Source organism: Gopherus flavomarginatus, chromosome 3 (genome assembly GCF_025201925.1).
Source record: "Gopherus flavomarginatus isolate rGopFla2 chromosome 3, rGopFla2.mat.asm, whole genome shotgun sequence".
Lineage (NCBI taxonomy): Eukaryota > Metazoa > Chordata > Testudines > Testudinidae > Gopherus > Gopherus flavomarginatus.
Window position 1 is genome coordinate 93,895,637 of NC_066619.1, and position 17,535 is coordinate 93,913,171.

The 17,535-nt window shown below is 44.0% G+C and overlaps 2 protein-coding genes across 4 annotated transcripts in view; one reads left to right on the forward strand and one right to left on the reverse strand.

The window, feature by feature from the left end:
- GLIS3 (GLIS family zinc finger 3) overlaps positions 1-10,272 on the forward strand; it is a 277,281-nt gene extending 267,009 nt beyond the window's left edge. For all 3 annotated transcript variants that reach the window (XM_050944268.1, XM_050944269.1, XM_050944270.1), the window contains 2 exons: positions 7,596-7,778; positions 9,353-10,272. In XM_050944268.1, coding sequence (XP_050800225.1) covers positions 7,596-7,778; positions 9,353-9,489 — 320 coding nt within the window. In that variant the 3' untranslated portion in view covers positions 9,490-10,272. The remainder of the gene's footprint in view (positions 1-7,595; positions 7,779-9,352) is intronic.
- Positions 1-17,535, reverse strand: part of LOC127046791 (uncharacterized) — a 541,802-nt gene that overhangs the window by 122,737 nt on the left and 401,530 nt on the right. The gene's annotated exons all lie outside the window — the stretch shown is intronic.

Below are 17,535 nucleotides of genomic sequence, written 5' to 3' on the forward strand. Positions count from 1 at the left end.
GTGGTTACAATGTTAGTAGGAATCTGTTTTTCCTAAAATGATTTGCAGTGCCTGTTTCTTTCCTGGGCTACGATGTCTTTCACTTTCTGCAATAATGAAGACTGTTTTCAAAGCCAAGAATTTATTTATTGAAAAGAAAATAACTTTCTTGACAGACACACAACATTTCGGGAACCTAAAAGGGCAGGGGGGTGGGGTGGTGAACTCTACAGTCACAGGTTTGACTATGTCCTGTCTGGAGTGCTGTGCAATGACTGCTGCACTTCAGGATGAAAATACTGCATGGTGATGGGGGTTGAGTGCAGAGGGTAAGGGTTGTAGTTCTCAAGGCTAGTTGGTGAACGTACAGGTGTTGGGGGCAGCTGGTGGTGGTAAGAACCTGGATGCTGGGGAAGGGGGTTTGGAGCTGACATTGGGGCACAAGGGAAAGAGCTTTGGGACGGTGGGGGGAGGGGACTGGCACGGTAGTGCTCTGCCTGTATGGCTACGAGTGACTGGATAGAGTCCGCTTGGCGCGCCAGGATGCTTATCAGCTGCTTTGTGCTTTTCTTTTTAGCCGCTGCGTTTCTCTGGCGGAGCCTGCTTTCCCTTTCCCTCCAGTCCTGCAGTTTTTTCCTCCAGTCCTGCAGTTTTTTACTCCCTCTGGCAGAGTGATCCATAACTGCTTTCAGCATGTCTTCTTTGCTTTTTCGCGGCTTCTTCCTGAGATTTTGTAACCTCTGAGCAGTGGATGATACAGGCAGTCGAGTAGTCAAGGACACTTTTTGAAAGGCAAAAATGGCAACAGTTAACATAGGCTACAGTGTTTATAATCTCACCCAGACAGTTATTCCCACACGGTGAAGGAGTTTACAGTCTTCACTTTAGGATACTTTTCCCATACCAAACAGAGCGCACATAACCCACAGGAGCCAGGAAATGGTGAGTAAGGGGGACTGATTGCTTCAGGGATGTGCAGGAGTTTCTGTGCATTGGGGAAAGCAAACTACTGCAGGGGGCACCTACACTGAACACTCTCCCAACATTTCCCACAGGAGTTAATCCTGGAACATATCTCGCTGCTGCGGGTCACCTGGGAAGAGCAGGAGGGTCTTCTACAGCAATGTGGATTCGGCCCTGGCCCCTATGCAGCTTGCCTGTGTGCAGCAATGGTTCCCCCACCCCTCGCAGCACAGTGGTGCGGACGTGTTAGCCTGACTGGGACAAGGATCACAGTGGTTCTCCCAATAAACTTGCGCAAGCGCATTGCCCACGCTCTGGCTGAAACTTTTGAAGAGATTACCAAGGCCGATTACCGCGACGTGATAGACCACATCAATGGGCTATTCCACATCTAGGCATGCATGCATGCAGCCTTAACTCCCCCTCCTCTCCCGAAACATTTCCATCCTGAAAATAAAAGCCGCTTACCGGGAACCCGCTCCTCTGCTTGTCCTTCACCAAGTACCGGCTCCTGCGACTGGTTACCTTCCTCCTGGCTTGAGAAGAGCTCCTGGCTGCATGCCTCCTGGGACTCCAGGGTTTCTTCCTCCACCCCAGTACCCTCACTCTCAGTTTCCTCCTCCCCTCCTCCTCCCCTCCACCCCGCTCTGAAGTGTCCATCATGGTCGTCGGATTGGCAGTGGGGTCACCCCCAAGTATCGTGTCCAGCTCCTTGTAAAAACAGCAGGTCGTGGCGGCAGCACCGGAGCAGCGTTTTCCCTCGTTGGCTTTGCAATAGGCACTCTGCAGCTCCTTTACTTTAACCCTGCGCTGCACCGTGTCCCGGTCACGGCCCCTTTCCAGCATGGACATTGATATCTGCCCATAGGTATCGTAATTCCTACGGCTGGAGCACAGCTGTGATTGCACAGCTTCCTCCCTCCAAACACTGATGAGGTCCAGCAACTCATCATTGCTCCATGCTGGGGCTCGTTTGGCGCGTGGAGGCATGGTCACCTGGAAAGATTCACTGATTGCATTCCACACGTGGCTGAGCAAACAGGAAGGGGATTTTTAAAATTCCTGGGGCATTTAAAGGGCAGGTCACCTGAGGCCAGGGCAGTAGAGTTTGAACTGATGAGCAGAGTGGCTGAACAGGCATTCTGGGATACCTCCGAATACTCTGGAGGCCAATTACAGCACTTTTGGTGGCCACACTGGCGGAGCAGTGCTGCATCACCAGCGCTGCAATCGTAATACCTTAGGCAGAGCAGGAGTACAGCCAGCGCTGCAGCCAGCACTGCAACTCTCCAGTGTAACCAAGCCCTTAGATGTTCTGTTAAAGATGTTGCATCACAACACAGAAACCACTACCACAGTTTAGCTCCCTTGTGGGCAGTCCCAACTGTGAGGCCAAGAATGGCAAGGGATTGAATTGCCTTCTTGTCTGAGGTATATTGCTGCTGGACATACAATCTGCAAGGTTGTGTCCATCTAGCACTTGTTTTTTCTTACTAGTACTACGTTTGCTAAAACAAACAAAAATGTTGCTGCTGTTTTTCACTTTGCTATTCTCCCACAATATATCTCCTATCTGTAATAACATGATTTTTCTCTTTTTTTAACCTAAGCCCGTTTGGACAAGTTCAACCCTGATGTATACCCACTGATTTGCATGAAGCTGGGTTGGGTCTGAAATAGCTGAGTGTAAGCTGGTGACATAAAGTGTTCATATAAATACATATATTTGAATACGTGAAAATTTCATTAGATCTTTTTTTAACATTCAGTGTTTACTATCTACAGGCATTCCAAGAATACAGCATTTTTGTCTCTTTCCAACTTGAAAATGATTGATGAATTTGTTAATTAATTAAATGCTTTGTGTGCTTTCTCTATTTTTTTCTCCATTATGTCTGTACAAAACAGCAGTTCTCTTTGCATTGGGCCAAAACGTACAATGCTTACTCAGACCAAATTCTTTTGCCTCAGCAGTGAGTGAGAAGGGACAGGAGGACATGGCTTGTTACGCTTACTTTGGGGCTCAGTTAGTGATTGCACTAGGCTACAATTTGCAATAGTCAGTGTTATTGCCAGACTGTTCTGCATTAAGAATAGGATGCTGTGAAAAGGCACAAATAAAGAATGAGTTCAGAGCAATGAAAGAACATTTTCAGCATGTGTCTTACTGGGCCCTGCCAGCTGGCTCTGACTACTGTAGATTGAAATGATTGTGTTTCTGGTAACTGGTCTGACTCAACAGTAAACTTTCACAATGTGGCCCAATGCTGGTTGAGACAGCAGTTGTTTTTAAGAGCACTTTTTAAGTTTGTCAATAGTAACGGTCTAAATCAAGCTTTGGAAAGTATTGTTTTTCCTTTTTTATTTTACTAGTTTTTTTCTTAAATGTCAGCACTGAGCAGTGAGGAGATCTATTGTAAATAGCTAATATGCTTTGGAAGCTGGCTCATTTCTGTTCCAATTAAACTTTTTAAATACAAAAGTATTCAAAACAATGAGCCTGGTCCTAAGAGTTGCTAAGAACCCACAAGTCCTGCTAAAGGCAGTGGGAGTTGAATGTTCAGCCTCTCTTGGGATGGAGCCCACAGTATGTTAGCAATGCCTATAGCACACATTTGCTGTCTGCTTTAAAGGAAGGGTCAGATTTGTGCAATGTTTTTCTGCTTCTTTTAGGGTAAGCCAATGTTCCTTCCCCTGACAAAGAAAATAATCTGAGAGCAAAACTTTAAAGCAACTTTAAAAAATTTATTTGCTGGCTTTTTATACTATGTAACCTTTTTATATGGACAAAATTGTGTGTGTGTGTTTATGTATGGACACTGGTTGGTTGGTTATGTCAATGTGTGCGAACCTAAGTTTCTTATCAAACTTCTCTCTGCTTTTACAAACTGACAAATAGGTCCTCTTCTGAATTCTAAGTGAAGGTTCAGATTGCTTTCCCCATTCTTAATGTTGGCCCATATATGTATCCACTTAAGTATTAAATTTTCCATTTTGAAACATGTACACGCGACACATGCCAACATCGGTATATTTCCTCAATGAGCCCACAGGATTGTAGTCTCAAAGGAAAAATAATGAGAATCATAAAGTTCCTAAATTGCACATCTTTTCTCCAGCTTGGCAGGAAATCAATTGTACCGCACAAAATGATACAGCATGTTTTTCAGTGTATCCTCTCTGCCGCTTTATCCACTAATATTTATGAAATACATCCATGCATAAACACTTAGCACATGTCCTTTGTAGACATTTTCCTAGGAAAAGTAATGAAAATATATTTGGATCATAGTTAGACTACAGCAGTTTTGTAGAGTGCTTTGAGCTCTTGCAAGTTAGGGTGCCATGAAAGTGCAAAAATCCCTCCTGTAAAACAATCCTAGGTTGGAAGGGTTTTATTTTTTAATAGTCTCTGCAGTTGTAGAAATGCATTGAGTATTTATTTTTTTTAAATTATTCTTTTATAAATAAGTCAGTGCTGGGTGAATCAGGTTGGGCACTCTTTAATCATTAGTAATGGACAAATAGGCTGATATTCATATTCAAGTGACCTATAATTTAATGATATTTAGACACATCTCTCCCAACTATAAATATCATGAGAATGAACATCAGCCATCCAGCCCTGCATGAGACAATGCAATGCCATAAAGGGCTACTCCCTTTACTTTCAGCTGTCTTTAGGTAGTCTTCTACCTTCTTCCATGTCATCAGGTAGCTAGCTATTCATTTCTTAGCTATTTAGGGGTCAGCAGCATGTCCTGCATCTTCTCTTAACCACTCATTTCACCAAGATGGCTCCTTTTTAGGGGATAGACAATCCATAGATCTGCCAGGACTAGCTAACTTCCAGGAAAATCAGAGTCTGCTATGGTCCCTTGATATCAGCAGAGGCCAGAGATGGATGCTGAATAGTCTCTGTTATCATGAATACGCATTTATAATTATTTGGTTTGGCTATGACTGAGACTAGCGTTGTCTGAATTGTATTTGTGCAATATTAGGCTGCTGAACAGCACTAAAATTTGCACTATTGGGCTAATGTATTTGACTTGCCACTCCCTGATAAGTACCCAAACTAAGATGTGTCCGTCACACCAGGTTTAACACCTCCCCGCTCTATAATACTTTTTGCTACTATAAGGAAAAGCCGCTGGGATCTTTAATGACCACAAATTGGCAAAGTTGTCTTCACTTTACATCTCATCCCAACTACAATTAACCAGTTTGCTACTGAATTTTTTTTCTTCCAGGTTGAGAAGAGATTTTTCATCCAAATTTGATTCATAGCCCCAAATCTGCAGCGATCACTTTATTTACTGCAGATATGTCCAGAGCAGGGCCGGCGCTACCATTTAGGCAACCTAGGCAATGGCCTAGGGTGCCAGAATTTTTGGGGGGTGCTATTTTGCTGGGGGGGTGGCACGCGGGTCCGGTGGACCTACCGCAGTCATGCCGGTGGATGGTCCGCTGCTGGAAAGGCTCCAGTGGAGCTGCCGCAGTCATTTTGGCGGACTGTGTGCTGGTCTAAAGGCTCCAGCGGACCTACTGCAGTCATGCTTGCGGCAGGTCCACTGGAGCCTTTAGACCAGCGGACCGCCCGCTGGCATCACTGTGGCAGCTCCACTGGAGCCTTTCCAGCAGCGGACCGTCCACCGGCATGACTGCGGTAGGTCCACCAGACCCGCGGGGGGCGGCAAAATGGCCGACCGCCTAGGGCGTCAGAAACCCTGGCACCACTCCTGGTCCAGAGATGGGCTGTTTCTGATTTTAGTGCTGGTAGGCAAAAAAATTTTACTTTAAGAAGTTAAAAGAAAATTACTCAAGGAGGGCTGTGTCATATGACAGTTAGTTAACAGTACTAGTTAGAAGAGTCAGCCTAGCACATCAGCATTTCTGTTGATAGCAACTTCTGAGGAAGAAACTTGAGATACAGAAAATTTCTTAAGTTGCTTTTTGAGATAGAGTAATTTTTCCTTGCAGTGGCTTTTTGTTATAACTTACTGTTACATATTCTTCAGCATGAGAAATGGCACACCAGCCCCTACAATGGATTGTTTGCTTACAAAATCTTCTGAGGTTGTATTGCTCCTGGGCTCGTTTAAAGATACTGGATTTAAACTATAAAGCCCTCAGTGGTTTGCACCCTGTTTACCTTTCAAACTTCTCTTCTCCTTGTGTGATTCTTCAGCAGTTCAGATCAGGCAAGGCACTCAAGCTGGTAAGTGTTGGTATAAATGAGAGAGAGCTGATAATGGGTGTTTATGTGGGGGCCTCAGCTTTGATATTTTCTTCCATCTTCTCTCCTCTGAGTCTCCCAGAGCCTAAATTGATTACGGTCAGAGCACTAGATAATGTTTTCACCTCTCTTAGCCAAAAGGCCAAGAAGCCCTATCTGTTTTTCCAGGCTTTTCTAGTGGAGAGAGTGAGTAGAAAGAGGGGTCTTGCATCTAATGGTGGGGAAAAGCCTTTTGTTGGTATTGAGCCAATTTGTAAATATTTTTGATCTAATGGTGGTTTTATCTTTGGCACCTGCTTTAGAACTCATGATGAGCACATTTTAGAAACCTGAAATAAATGTCTTAGCTGTTCAGAACCCCAGCAAATAATCCTGTTACCTCGACCTAACGTGCAAATCTGAAAGTGGGTGGAAGGAGCATGATTCCATGGGATAGCTCATTCTGTTGTATGCCTTACTAAATTGTATGGCCTTAGGTTCGCCCTGTCTGTTGCCCACTACGAATGGCCATCTCACCCACTCTGTACTAGATTGTTTCCTCTCAGTTACTTGATACCCATAATAGTAGAACATTAACTCACCGGATATTTGTATGCCCGTTATAGTCATTAAAATGTCAATAAAGAACATAAAAACTAGGCTTCTTTTTAAATAACCTCTAAGGAGTTTAAGTGATTTAGACATAATGGACAAGATTCTTAACTGGTGTAGATCAGTATAGGTTCATTGAAGTCAATGAAGGTGTGTTGATTTGCACCCGCTTAGACTCTGACCTGATGTCTACATGCAGGAATAGCTAAGGGGGAGTGTGTATATGTTGTGAGTGCAGCCCAGTCATTCAGAGCCTCGTACATCAGTCTCCACCATCTCCAACAGTCTTAGAGTCAATTTCAAGCACTTGGATAGGATTTAGTCTGCCGCCTTAAACCCAGGGACACATCCTATGGTTTTATGCAGTCCTTATTCAGGCAAATCTTTCCTTATCTTTAATGAGAGATTTTCCTGAACTTGAAGCTAAGTGACATTTGCAGGATGTCAGATCTTTGAACAGGACTGTAGAAGAAAGGAAGTGTTTTCATGAAAACGTCAGTCTCCCTATAATGACTCCTGATCAACTGCTGCCTCCACAAAGGTGGTGTTAGAACCAGGATGGTTCAAAGATGGATTTAAAGTAGTTAGGAGCCAGTGGGGACAAAATCTAATAGAGGAAGCATTACTGCAGAGAATGTTATAGTGAATCAGATATTAAGGCAGAAAAACAATTGCAATAAATGAGAGTTTTGCCATTGACATCAGTGTGGGCAGGGTTTCACCCACTGTGCTTGTCATTGCTATTGTTCTTTGTCTCTCTATCTGAGCCAACCAGACAAAATATCAAGGTATCTTAATGTCTTCTCTCCGCTCTTTGTTTTAGGTTTTTATGGGCAACTACAGACTTTCTGCCCTCCACATTACACTGACACTCAGAGGAACATACAACATGGCGGCTCTTGTAATATGGTCCCTCCTTTTGAAGACTGTCTAGTTCCCACGTCGATGAGCCAGGCGGGGTTTGATGTTTTCCATAGAGCTTTTTCAGCACATTCTGGTATTACAGGTAAGTGAGTATTGTGAACTAGAAATACCTATACACCTACATTCCAGTTGTAAATGTAACCAGGCTTTGCTGACTTCTCAGTTACAACCAGAGATGATGGGCTTCATCCCCCCACCCCAAAGTTCTGATGTGTTTTGGAACTTTGTGGGGTGTTAGCTATGGAGATCTGGTTTGGGCATATATCTATAACATCTGGCATGCATACAGACTGTGTGTTGGCTGTATGTTTCTCTAGATTCTGAATCCAGTACAGGGTCAGACATGCACTAGCTCATGTATTCACTTTGAAATACTGTCCTCTGAGCCTTGTGAAGTCTTTTTGCTCCTGCAGTCTCCTAGAAGCATTGTAGTATCTAATCAGGATGACTTAATCCATTGGTTTTGCTTTATACTTTTTTGCCCAAGATAATTTTCTTAGTCAAGGAATTCATTTATCTAGATGTGCATGACAACAATAGCCTGTGGTGCACACACCAATTCTATCAAGATTTAATTTTCTCGTTCACTCTCAGCTCCCTATAAGGATTTGCATGTTACCCTGAAAAAGTCAGATTTACACCTGGGTGGAGTACCCGCACAAGGCCCATGATCTATTCTGGGTATGTCTACACTGTAATAAAACACCTGCCCCAGCCCCCATGCCAGCTGACTAGGGCTTACGGGGCTAAAAAGTTGCAGTATAGACATTCAGGCTCGGGCTGGATCTTTGGGTCCCTCCCCACTCACAGGGTCCCAGAGCCTGGGCTTTGGCTCAGCTACATTGCAATTTTATAGCCCCACAGCCTAAGTCCTGCAAGGCTGAGTCAGCTGACACGGGCCATCCGCGGTTGTTTTATTGCAGTGTAGATACACTGCCTCAGGGCCTGAGTGGGACTTAATAAATAATACATAGGCCATGTGCCATCCCGCTGCACCAGGCTGAATTTCACTTAAAATGTGCTACACATCTAAATCCTGGTGTGAGGTGATTAAAAGCCCAATCATAAACCTAACTGCCAGTTTTAAGATTAATGGCAGCCATCTACACAAGCATTTAAAAATTCAAAATAAGGACCCTGCTCTGCAGTTATTCTCCTGAATACACACCTAGTGCTGCACACAGTCCCACTGAAATTTAGTGTTTGCAAGATAGGGTCCTCTGCACTGCAGAATAATCTTGCAATAGTTTGCTGGTTTTTATCTTATATTGCATGTGTAGAAATCCCATAACCAAGGGCAGTAGGCATATTGATAAAATAAAAGGATCATCAGCTAAACTGCACAGTTATGGGAAACTCCACAGGATCTGTCCATCCACATATTCACACACACATACACACAGCGCATATAATTTGTGTGTGCATGTATATAATGTGTGTCTGTTCATACACAGTGGGTGACATCCTAGTCCTATTGAAGTCAATAGGAGTTTTACCATTAATTTCAATGGGACTAGGTTTTCCCTCATAGTAAGCAATTCATCTGAACCTTTAAGTACCCAGCTTTTAAAAAATACATATTTCCAGCTATTTTTTTGTGTAACTATTACAGACAGTAGGTCAGTGTTAATTAACGATTTCTGTACTCTTTTCCAGTTTATGATCTTCCATCAGGGTCAACAGGTATCTTTGGTGATTCATTGCGCAATGGGTCTGAGGACGCCAGTTTCCTTCAGATAAATGCAGTGGATCGTTGTCCTAGCCAGCTTTCCTCTGTCTATACGGAAGGCTAAAATGATCTAATTATAATCACAAATACTCTATTGCATATCATCTTTCCTTTCTGATAGTCAGGAACAAATGTTACAAATATCATTCCTCCATAAGACTGCTGTATGTATGTTTCAGAAAGAGGAGGAAATGCAATCATCAGACACTCAACCTCACAAAAACAGCCAATCAAAGGGGGAAATGTTGGTAAAACTAGAAAACTTTGCCAAAACTTTAGCAATTGTTACTTTTCTTTTGATCTGCAGCATGGCAGCACTATTTTTTTTCTTTTTTTTTTTTCAAAGGGAATTCAAATACAGTACTGAATAAGAAACCTGCTGCTGGCTGTAATCTTTTTAAGCCGAATCGGCGAAATCACTTAAGAATGCAGTTTTGCGAGGGAGGGGAGAATCTAAGAACTAAAACCAGAGAACAGTACAAACATTTTAAAAGGCTCACCTTCTTGCACAACCTATTTGTCAGTGGTGCTTACATAGCTAGATACACACAAAGACAAAAAAGGGAAAACAATTTGAGACGCATCATGGCACCACCAGCTAGAAGCATTGTTGGGGCTTCTTGGAGCCAAAGAGCATTGGTACTGGATTTCCTGCAATCCTTGTTTTGGTTTTCTATTCCATTCCACTAGAACAGTGTTTCCCAAAGTGGTGCAGGCCAAGGGATATACTGGCCACTGCTTCCAGCAGCTCCCATTGGCCTGGAGCAGCGAACCATGGCCAGTGGGAGCCGTGATCGGCTGACCTGTGGGCGTGGCAGGTAAACAAACTGGCCCTGCCCGCCAGGGGCATCCCACGTTTGGGAAACACTGCACTAGAATTTAAACCTTCCAGAATGGCTATTACTACCTTTTCCAATATTGTTTCCATTTTAATATTTTATACAATGAATAAGAAGGATTTCCTTTATATTTGAGCAGCCCTTATTAGCATTGCTATGGAGAATTTAATAAATAATGATAAACTTTCAATAGAATTTTTAACCATACTATGCAATTTAAAAGAGAATTGTATTCCTGATGTAGAATGCTATAGGAAAGTTAAAAATAACCCGTAGAAAAGATATCATTCTCCATTAAATTCAGTAACTTTTTTTAAGCAATTTGTATGAAACCCTATTAAATTTATATTGAATCCTATTGGCGTCATCCTTATATAATTCTATGAGCCTTTTCCATATGGCTTGCTATATTAAAGGGTTTGTTGATGTTTGTGCTAGGTTATTCAGAGATCTACAACTGAGTTGTTAAGTTGTGGTTTTTTTAACCTTTGGCTGGCCTGCAAGTTTTAGCCCAGGCTGAAAGCAAATCAGTTTGGCCATCTTAAAAGACACAAGTGTATGGGCAGGGTAGGGAATGAAGTGGAGATGTGGATTTTGTTATTGATGTGCTCCTGAAAAGCAGCTTTTCTTATCACTTATTTAAATCTTTATTTTAAAATTATTCATCCCTATTGTGAATAAAAGCATTTGGGGTTTCTTTATGTGTGTGTGTGTGTGTGTCTGTGTGTGTGTATATATATATATATATGCTTATTAATATCATGATGGCTTCATACTATGGCCTGATATGATATGCAGGACTAAGATCCAAAGAAAATTTTGCAGTCCAGCAAGTTTGCATGTTGAAATTTGTTGACGTATTATTCACAGAATAGACCAAAACTTTTCCAAAGGACTCATTAGTCTAGAAAGATACATTTTAAAAAATTGTCCAAATACCTGCTTATGATGAGATGCTGTTATGATCAGTCAGGTAAATTCATTCCTGATTTAACTGCACTGACTTTGCTGGAGTTGCACCAGGGATGAATTTGGCAAAACACCAGGCCTCAGAGGACACTCTGTATCAGAGTGGACAAACTTTTTGGTCTGAGGACCACATCTGGGAATAGAAATTGTACGGCGGGCCATGAATGCTCACAAAATTGGGGTTGGGTGCAGGATGGGGTGCGGGCTCTGGTTCGGGGTGGAGCCAGAACTGAGGAGTTCAGGATGTGGGAGGGGGCTCCTGGGGTGGGGTGGGAGGGTTGGGCGCTGGGGAAGGGGGGCGGTGAGTGCTCTGGAGTGGGGCTGGGAATGAGGAGTATGGGGTGTCAGAAGGTGCTCTGGGATGGGACCGAGGGGTTCAGAGGGCAGGAGGGGGATCAGGGCTGGAGCAGGGGGTTGGGGTGCGGGAAGGCTCCAGCTAGGGGTGTGGGCTCTGGGATGGGGCTGGGGATGAGGGGTTTAGAGTGCAGGAGGGTGCTCTGGGCTGGGACCAAGGGGTTTGGAGGGTGGGAGGGGGATCAGGGCTGGGGCAGGTGTTTGGGGGGTGAGGGCTCCAGCTGGGGGTGCGGGCTCTGGGATGGGGCTGAGAGGTTTGGGGTACAGGAGGGTGTTCTGGGCTAGGATCAAGAGGTCTGGAGGATAGGAGAGGGATCTTTCCAATTGGAGCTGTGGGGGTGGCGCTTGGGGTGTGGAGCAGCATGCAGAGAGGAGCCCCCTGGCTGCCCTGTGCATAGGAACCGGGAGGGGAGCATGCCATTGCTTCTGGGAGCCACATGGAGCGGCCCCCAACCCTATTCCCTGGCTGGAGCAGGGCAAGCCCCAGATGCCGCTCCCCAGCGGGAGCTCGAGGGCTGCAATAAAACAGCTGGTGGGCCGAAGTTTGCCCACCTCTGCTCTATATTCTGTCACATCTGGACATATACACTTAATTGGGAGAGTTTCCTCTAGTCTATCAATAAAAAGTATACAACATTTAAGCAAAATTAAGTACTAACACACAAAAACTATACAAAAGTAACAATAAGAGTATGGCATAAATCTGGAAATTCTGTGTGAAATTAATCCCTATTGTATTTGAACTTTGACACCAGGGATGAATTTGGCCCTTTGTCTTAACTCACATCATTGTGCCTAGACACATCGTCCTGTTTGCTATGGTAAATAATGTTGCACACTCATTTAAAGCATCTGCACTGAGCTATAGTGCAGCACAGTTGGATATAGAGCCTATTTCCATCAGCTGAAGATCTGGCCCAACGCATTAACCCTGAGTTTTATCCTTTGCTGGAGATTTCATTTTATCCTATATTAAGGCCATCCCTATGATCATTGCACAAACGTAACTCACTTTGGCTTCAGCAGGAGTTGTAGGCATGCTTAAAGTTGCAATTTCAGGCTCACTGGGCTCTCTCTTACACCACTGAAGTCAATGGGAGCAAGATTGGGCCCCTTGTGACTCTGGACAGTCAAATCAGTTATAAGTTTTCCTCCTTACTGCAACCTTGACATGGTTGTCCATGATTTATCTGTCACTCACTGTGTATGAAAAGCGAAAAAATAACTGCAGAGTTCAGATATATACCTCTTTGACCTTTGAAGCTACTGAAATACTTTTTCTAATCTCTGAACATACAAACTATCCAGTGAGGAGGGCTTATAAAGAAAGATATGGCAGAAGTGGTAGAAGAAAGAAAACAAAACAAAAAAGGATGGTGAGAGTTTTTCCTTTTTGTCAGATAAGTTTGAAAAAAATACTCTTGCAAGTCAATCACATTTTTTTTTACTGTGCACAGCTTGTAAAGTGCCTTAATCTTAATGCAAAATAGTTAAAATACTGCCTCCAGAAGCACATAGAGATGGGCTACCATTCTGCAAAAAGGATATGCCATGTTTACTTATATATCAAGAGCGAAAGAGAGATACTTCACAATTATTTCATTATCATTCTCATAAACTTCAGATCATCTTGCAGCAGCTGGATACTTAACAAAAAACTCTTCTGTGACTGTTTTCTTGAATAGTTAAATAGAGAATTGTTTGTCACATCACAAAGGAAAACTGGTGCTTGTAAAAACATACACAGCTTAATTCAAGTTACTGAATTACATGCAATACGTGTGCCTTGAGATTTTGTTATTGTTTTAGATTGCTGGAAAATATTAACTTTCTAAAGGGATTAAATCTAAAAGATGTTTTTATGTTAGAAAATGAACATTAAGCAATATTATAATTAAATAATTTGCAATAATTCTTTTTATATTATTCTTTATCTTCATATTCAAATGGTGTATTTTTATCTACAGGAGAAAGAGGTCTACACTGGAATTAAAATGTAGTTTCAAATATTATTTTGTATCAAAAAACAAAGACATCATAGTTTACTAATACCAGTTGCTGAAGTGTTGCAATGTTAATGCTGTCTGTCACATGATACTGTACTTTCAGATTTTCTTGAAACATTGTGAATGACTTTGTATAAACCTACATTTAATTGTGTTCATTACCAGTTTTGGTTGTGTGCTTTTATAGCAGCATTGTTTTAAACAGCACTTTTTGTTGTTCGAATTTTTCTAGTTTTCTTTTTGTTTTGTTTTTTCTTGGAACAGATAAAGCAAAAAACACACATTTAAAATTGTGTGTGTGTTTTAGGTTTTTATTTTGTATAGAAAGCAGAGTCTCTTGTGTAATATTTTTACACAAAGCACTTTGGGGAGGAGAGGGAGTGAAAATATGTTTTCTATAAGCCTTACAGACTCTTGTACATATTTATACATGCTCATATATAGAGATTTGAACTCCATATTCCATACTGTATATCTAGCTGATTTTACTGTACTGGCACATCTGTTGCATATTGCAAGTCATAATCTTTTAAAGAATTAGCTCTACTTTTTTTTCTATTAATATGTATAGTTTTGTGATTTGTTACAGTTATGTTTCATATAATCATAAGTTATTTCGTCTTGTTTCATGAAGTTTTTTTTATGTAAAAGGTAAAATGAAGGGTTTGTGCATATGATACAAAATAAAACTGGAAATTTATAACAAACTCACATGACTGGTGGAACGCCTTAAAACAAGACTGCTCTAGTCATTGCTTCTCACCATGAAGCTACTTGGAATTTGGACTAGTCCAGGGGTCGGCAACCTATGGCACGCATGCCAAAGACGGCACACGAGCCAATTTTTAATGGCACGCTGGAGCCTACCCGGACTCCAGCATGCCCTTAAAAATCCTGCCCAGCCTTGCCCGCTCTCCTCTGCCCTCTGCTCCCCCTGCAGGGGCAGGGAGCAGAAGCATATCCGTGCGCACGGGGTGGGCAAATGGCCCCACTCTCCTGGCATGGCAAGCCGCGGGGTCCGCGCTCCGGGCCTGAGCACCGGTGGAGCGCAGCAAGCTGCCGGCCCCTCCCCTGTCTTCTCCCCTCTCCAGGAGCCCAGCCGCCGCGTGCAGCGCTCTGGGGGTTGGGGCTGTGCGCTCCCGCGGGGCAGCGTTTGGCTCTGTGGGGAGGCAGACATGCTCCCTGCTCAACTGGAGCTCTGCCACCGCCACGCTCAGCGCTCTGAAGGCCAGGGCTGTGCTCTCCAGCGGGGCAGCGTGTCTGGCTCTGCATGGAGCCTCAGGGTAAAGGGCCCTGGGCTGGGAGGGTTGGATAAGGGGTGGGGGCAGTCAGGGGACAGGGAGCAGGGTGAGTTGAATGGGGAGGTGGGGTCCCTGGAGGGATTAAGCCAGGGTTCTCTGGAGGGGGCACTCAGGGAGCAAGGGGGGTTAGATGGGGCATGGGAGTCCTGAGGTTTGTGAGGGGGCAGAGGGTGGATAGGGTTCAGGGCAGTCAGGCGACCAGGAGCAAGGAGGGTTCTGGGGGGGCGGGGCAGTTAGGGTGGGGGTTTCTGGAGGGGGTGGCCAGAGGACAAGGAGCTGGGGGGGGTTGTATAAGTTGGGAGTTCTGGGGGTCCTGTCCGGAGGCAGGAGTGTGGAGAGGGGTTGGGGGGGGTTGGATTGATTGGGAGTTCTGGGGGTCCTGTCAGGGGGCAGGGAGTGGTTGGATAGGCATGGGAGTCCCGGGGGTCTGGCTGGAGACGGGTGTGGATAAGGGTCGGAGCAGTCAGGGGACAGGTAGGGGATAGGGTCCAGTCCGAGGACAAGGAACAGGGAGGCTTAGATGGGGGTAGGGTCCCAGGATGGGGTAGTCAGGGGACAAGGAGCAGTGGGGTTGGGAGTTCTTAGGGGGACAGTCACCTAGCCCTCTCTCCTGAGCCCTGACCCCCACACACACCCCACACTGTCTGCCCTGAGCCCCGCAACCCCCCCATGCCCCTGCCCTGAGCCCTGTACCTCCCTCATACACACCCAGCCCTCTGCTTGACTCCTTCATCCCCCCAACCACAACCTTAGCCCTGACACCGGCTCCCCGACCCATACCCAGCCCCCCCTCTGCCCTGACACATATACCTCCCCACATACCCACCGCCCAGCCCTGACTCCAGCCCTCTGGGTCCCAGCCCCGCACAGCCTGCTGCTGGTCTTGGGTTCTGGCTGACGGACCCTTACCAGCTGGGGTCCCGGCCGCAGGCCTCGCTCGGCCCTCTGCCAGCCTAGGTGAACAGAACCCCAGACCAGCGGCGGGCTGAGCGGCCCGGCAGCGTAAGATCAACATTTTAATTTCATTTTAAATGAAGCTTCTTAAACATTTTGAAAACCTTGTTTATTTTACATACAACACTAGTTTAGTTATATAATATATAGACTTATAGAGAGAGACCTTCTAAAAAACATTAAAATGTATTACCGGCACATGAAACCATAAATTAGAGTGAATAAGTGGAGACTCGGCACACCGTTTCTGAAAGGTTGCTGACCCCTGAACTAGTCAATGAAATTAGAAACAGATATAAGGAAATAAATCTCAGAGGTTTATTCTAAAAATTCTTCTGGCTTTGGAACCAGAGTTTAAGTCTGGATTTAATAATATATAAGGGGATGAGGAACTGCAGAAAAAAATGGTTGTCTTACTGTGTGGTTTACATGTTAGGATGATGCATAAATAAAACATGAAGTTTTGTTTAATTAAAACACTCGTATTTTACCTTGTATTGGTTTTTCTGTTCATGGGCTTCTCTGAGCAAATGTGCACTGGGATTCTTTGTTAAGTGTGATACATCATATTTGTATTATGCCCATGGAGTTCAGTTCTCTGATATGAGTTCTGAACACTCTAAAATAGATTCTTGCTTCTTTTCGTTATGTTGTGTGAGGGAAAATATTTGGGCAAAACAGAAGCATAATCTAATCCTCTATCACTGCCCATCCTGTACAACATTTGTGCTGAAAAGTACAGTGTGCTTTGGAAACCAGATAGTTATCTCTTACCCAAACTCATGTTATAACAGCAGGCATGCCAGAATTGTTCTTAAATTAAGCAGAAATTATAAACCAAGAAATGAATCTGGTATAAAATGACATCCCAACAGGAGCATGCTTCAAGAACTGATCATTTCTAAAGCCAGTTAAACTTGTCAGGGAAATGGCAGATAGGAACTCAAGCTATAAACAATTAATAAGCCACTTTGATATATTTGTGCATAAAGCTCCTAAAATGATGGGCCTGATTCTACTCCCATTAAAGTCAATGGCAAAATTTCCATTGAGTCCAGTGGGAGCAGGACTGAAACTAATGGGTCAAATTCACCCTACACCACCACCCCAAAGTAACTGTAAACTTCAGTGGAGTTACACTAGGAATTAAATTTGCCCAATACTTAGCTGGCCTAGGCCTTCAGTTACTAAAGGAAACTTACCAGTTGGTTTATCAAATACTGTCTAACTGCTGTGAGTCACTCTGAAGTAATGTAACATGATTGAGCTGCAAGATTTTTGTAGTTAATGCTAATTTGTCTGATGGGGTAAGGGCCCCATCACTACGAGGCAGGCACAGTAACCATGCAGTGGAGACAGTGGGATGAGAGTTCTGAAAAAAGATGTAAAATAGATTTTGAAAGTACAGCATGGCAGTCCTTGCTCTAGTTCCTGGGCAGAGGAGCCAAGCTGCTCTTGCCAGGAATGAGAAAGGCGGATAATAGGGACACATGCTTCTGCCAGCCAATCATAGCATTCCCTCCCAACACACAGGGGAAGTGGACCTCCATTTGCTTTCCATCTCCACCCAGCACAACTTCATGGTCTGTAGCCATGTAAGAGGGAGCAGGGTCTAGTGCACATGTGACTGATTAGCCACCTCCCAATTGGTAAAAGAATGCACCTGGGCCATATAAGGGTCAGCAAG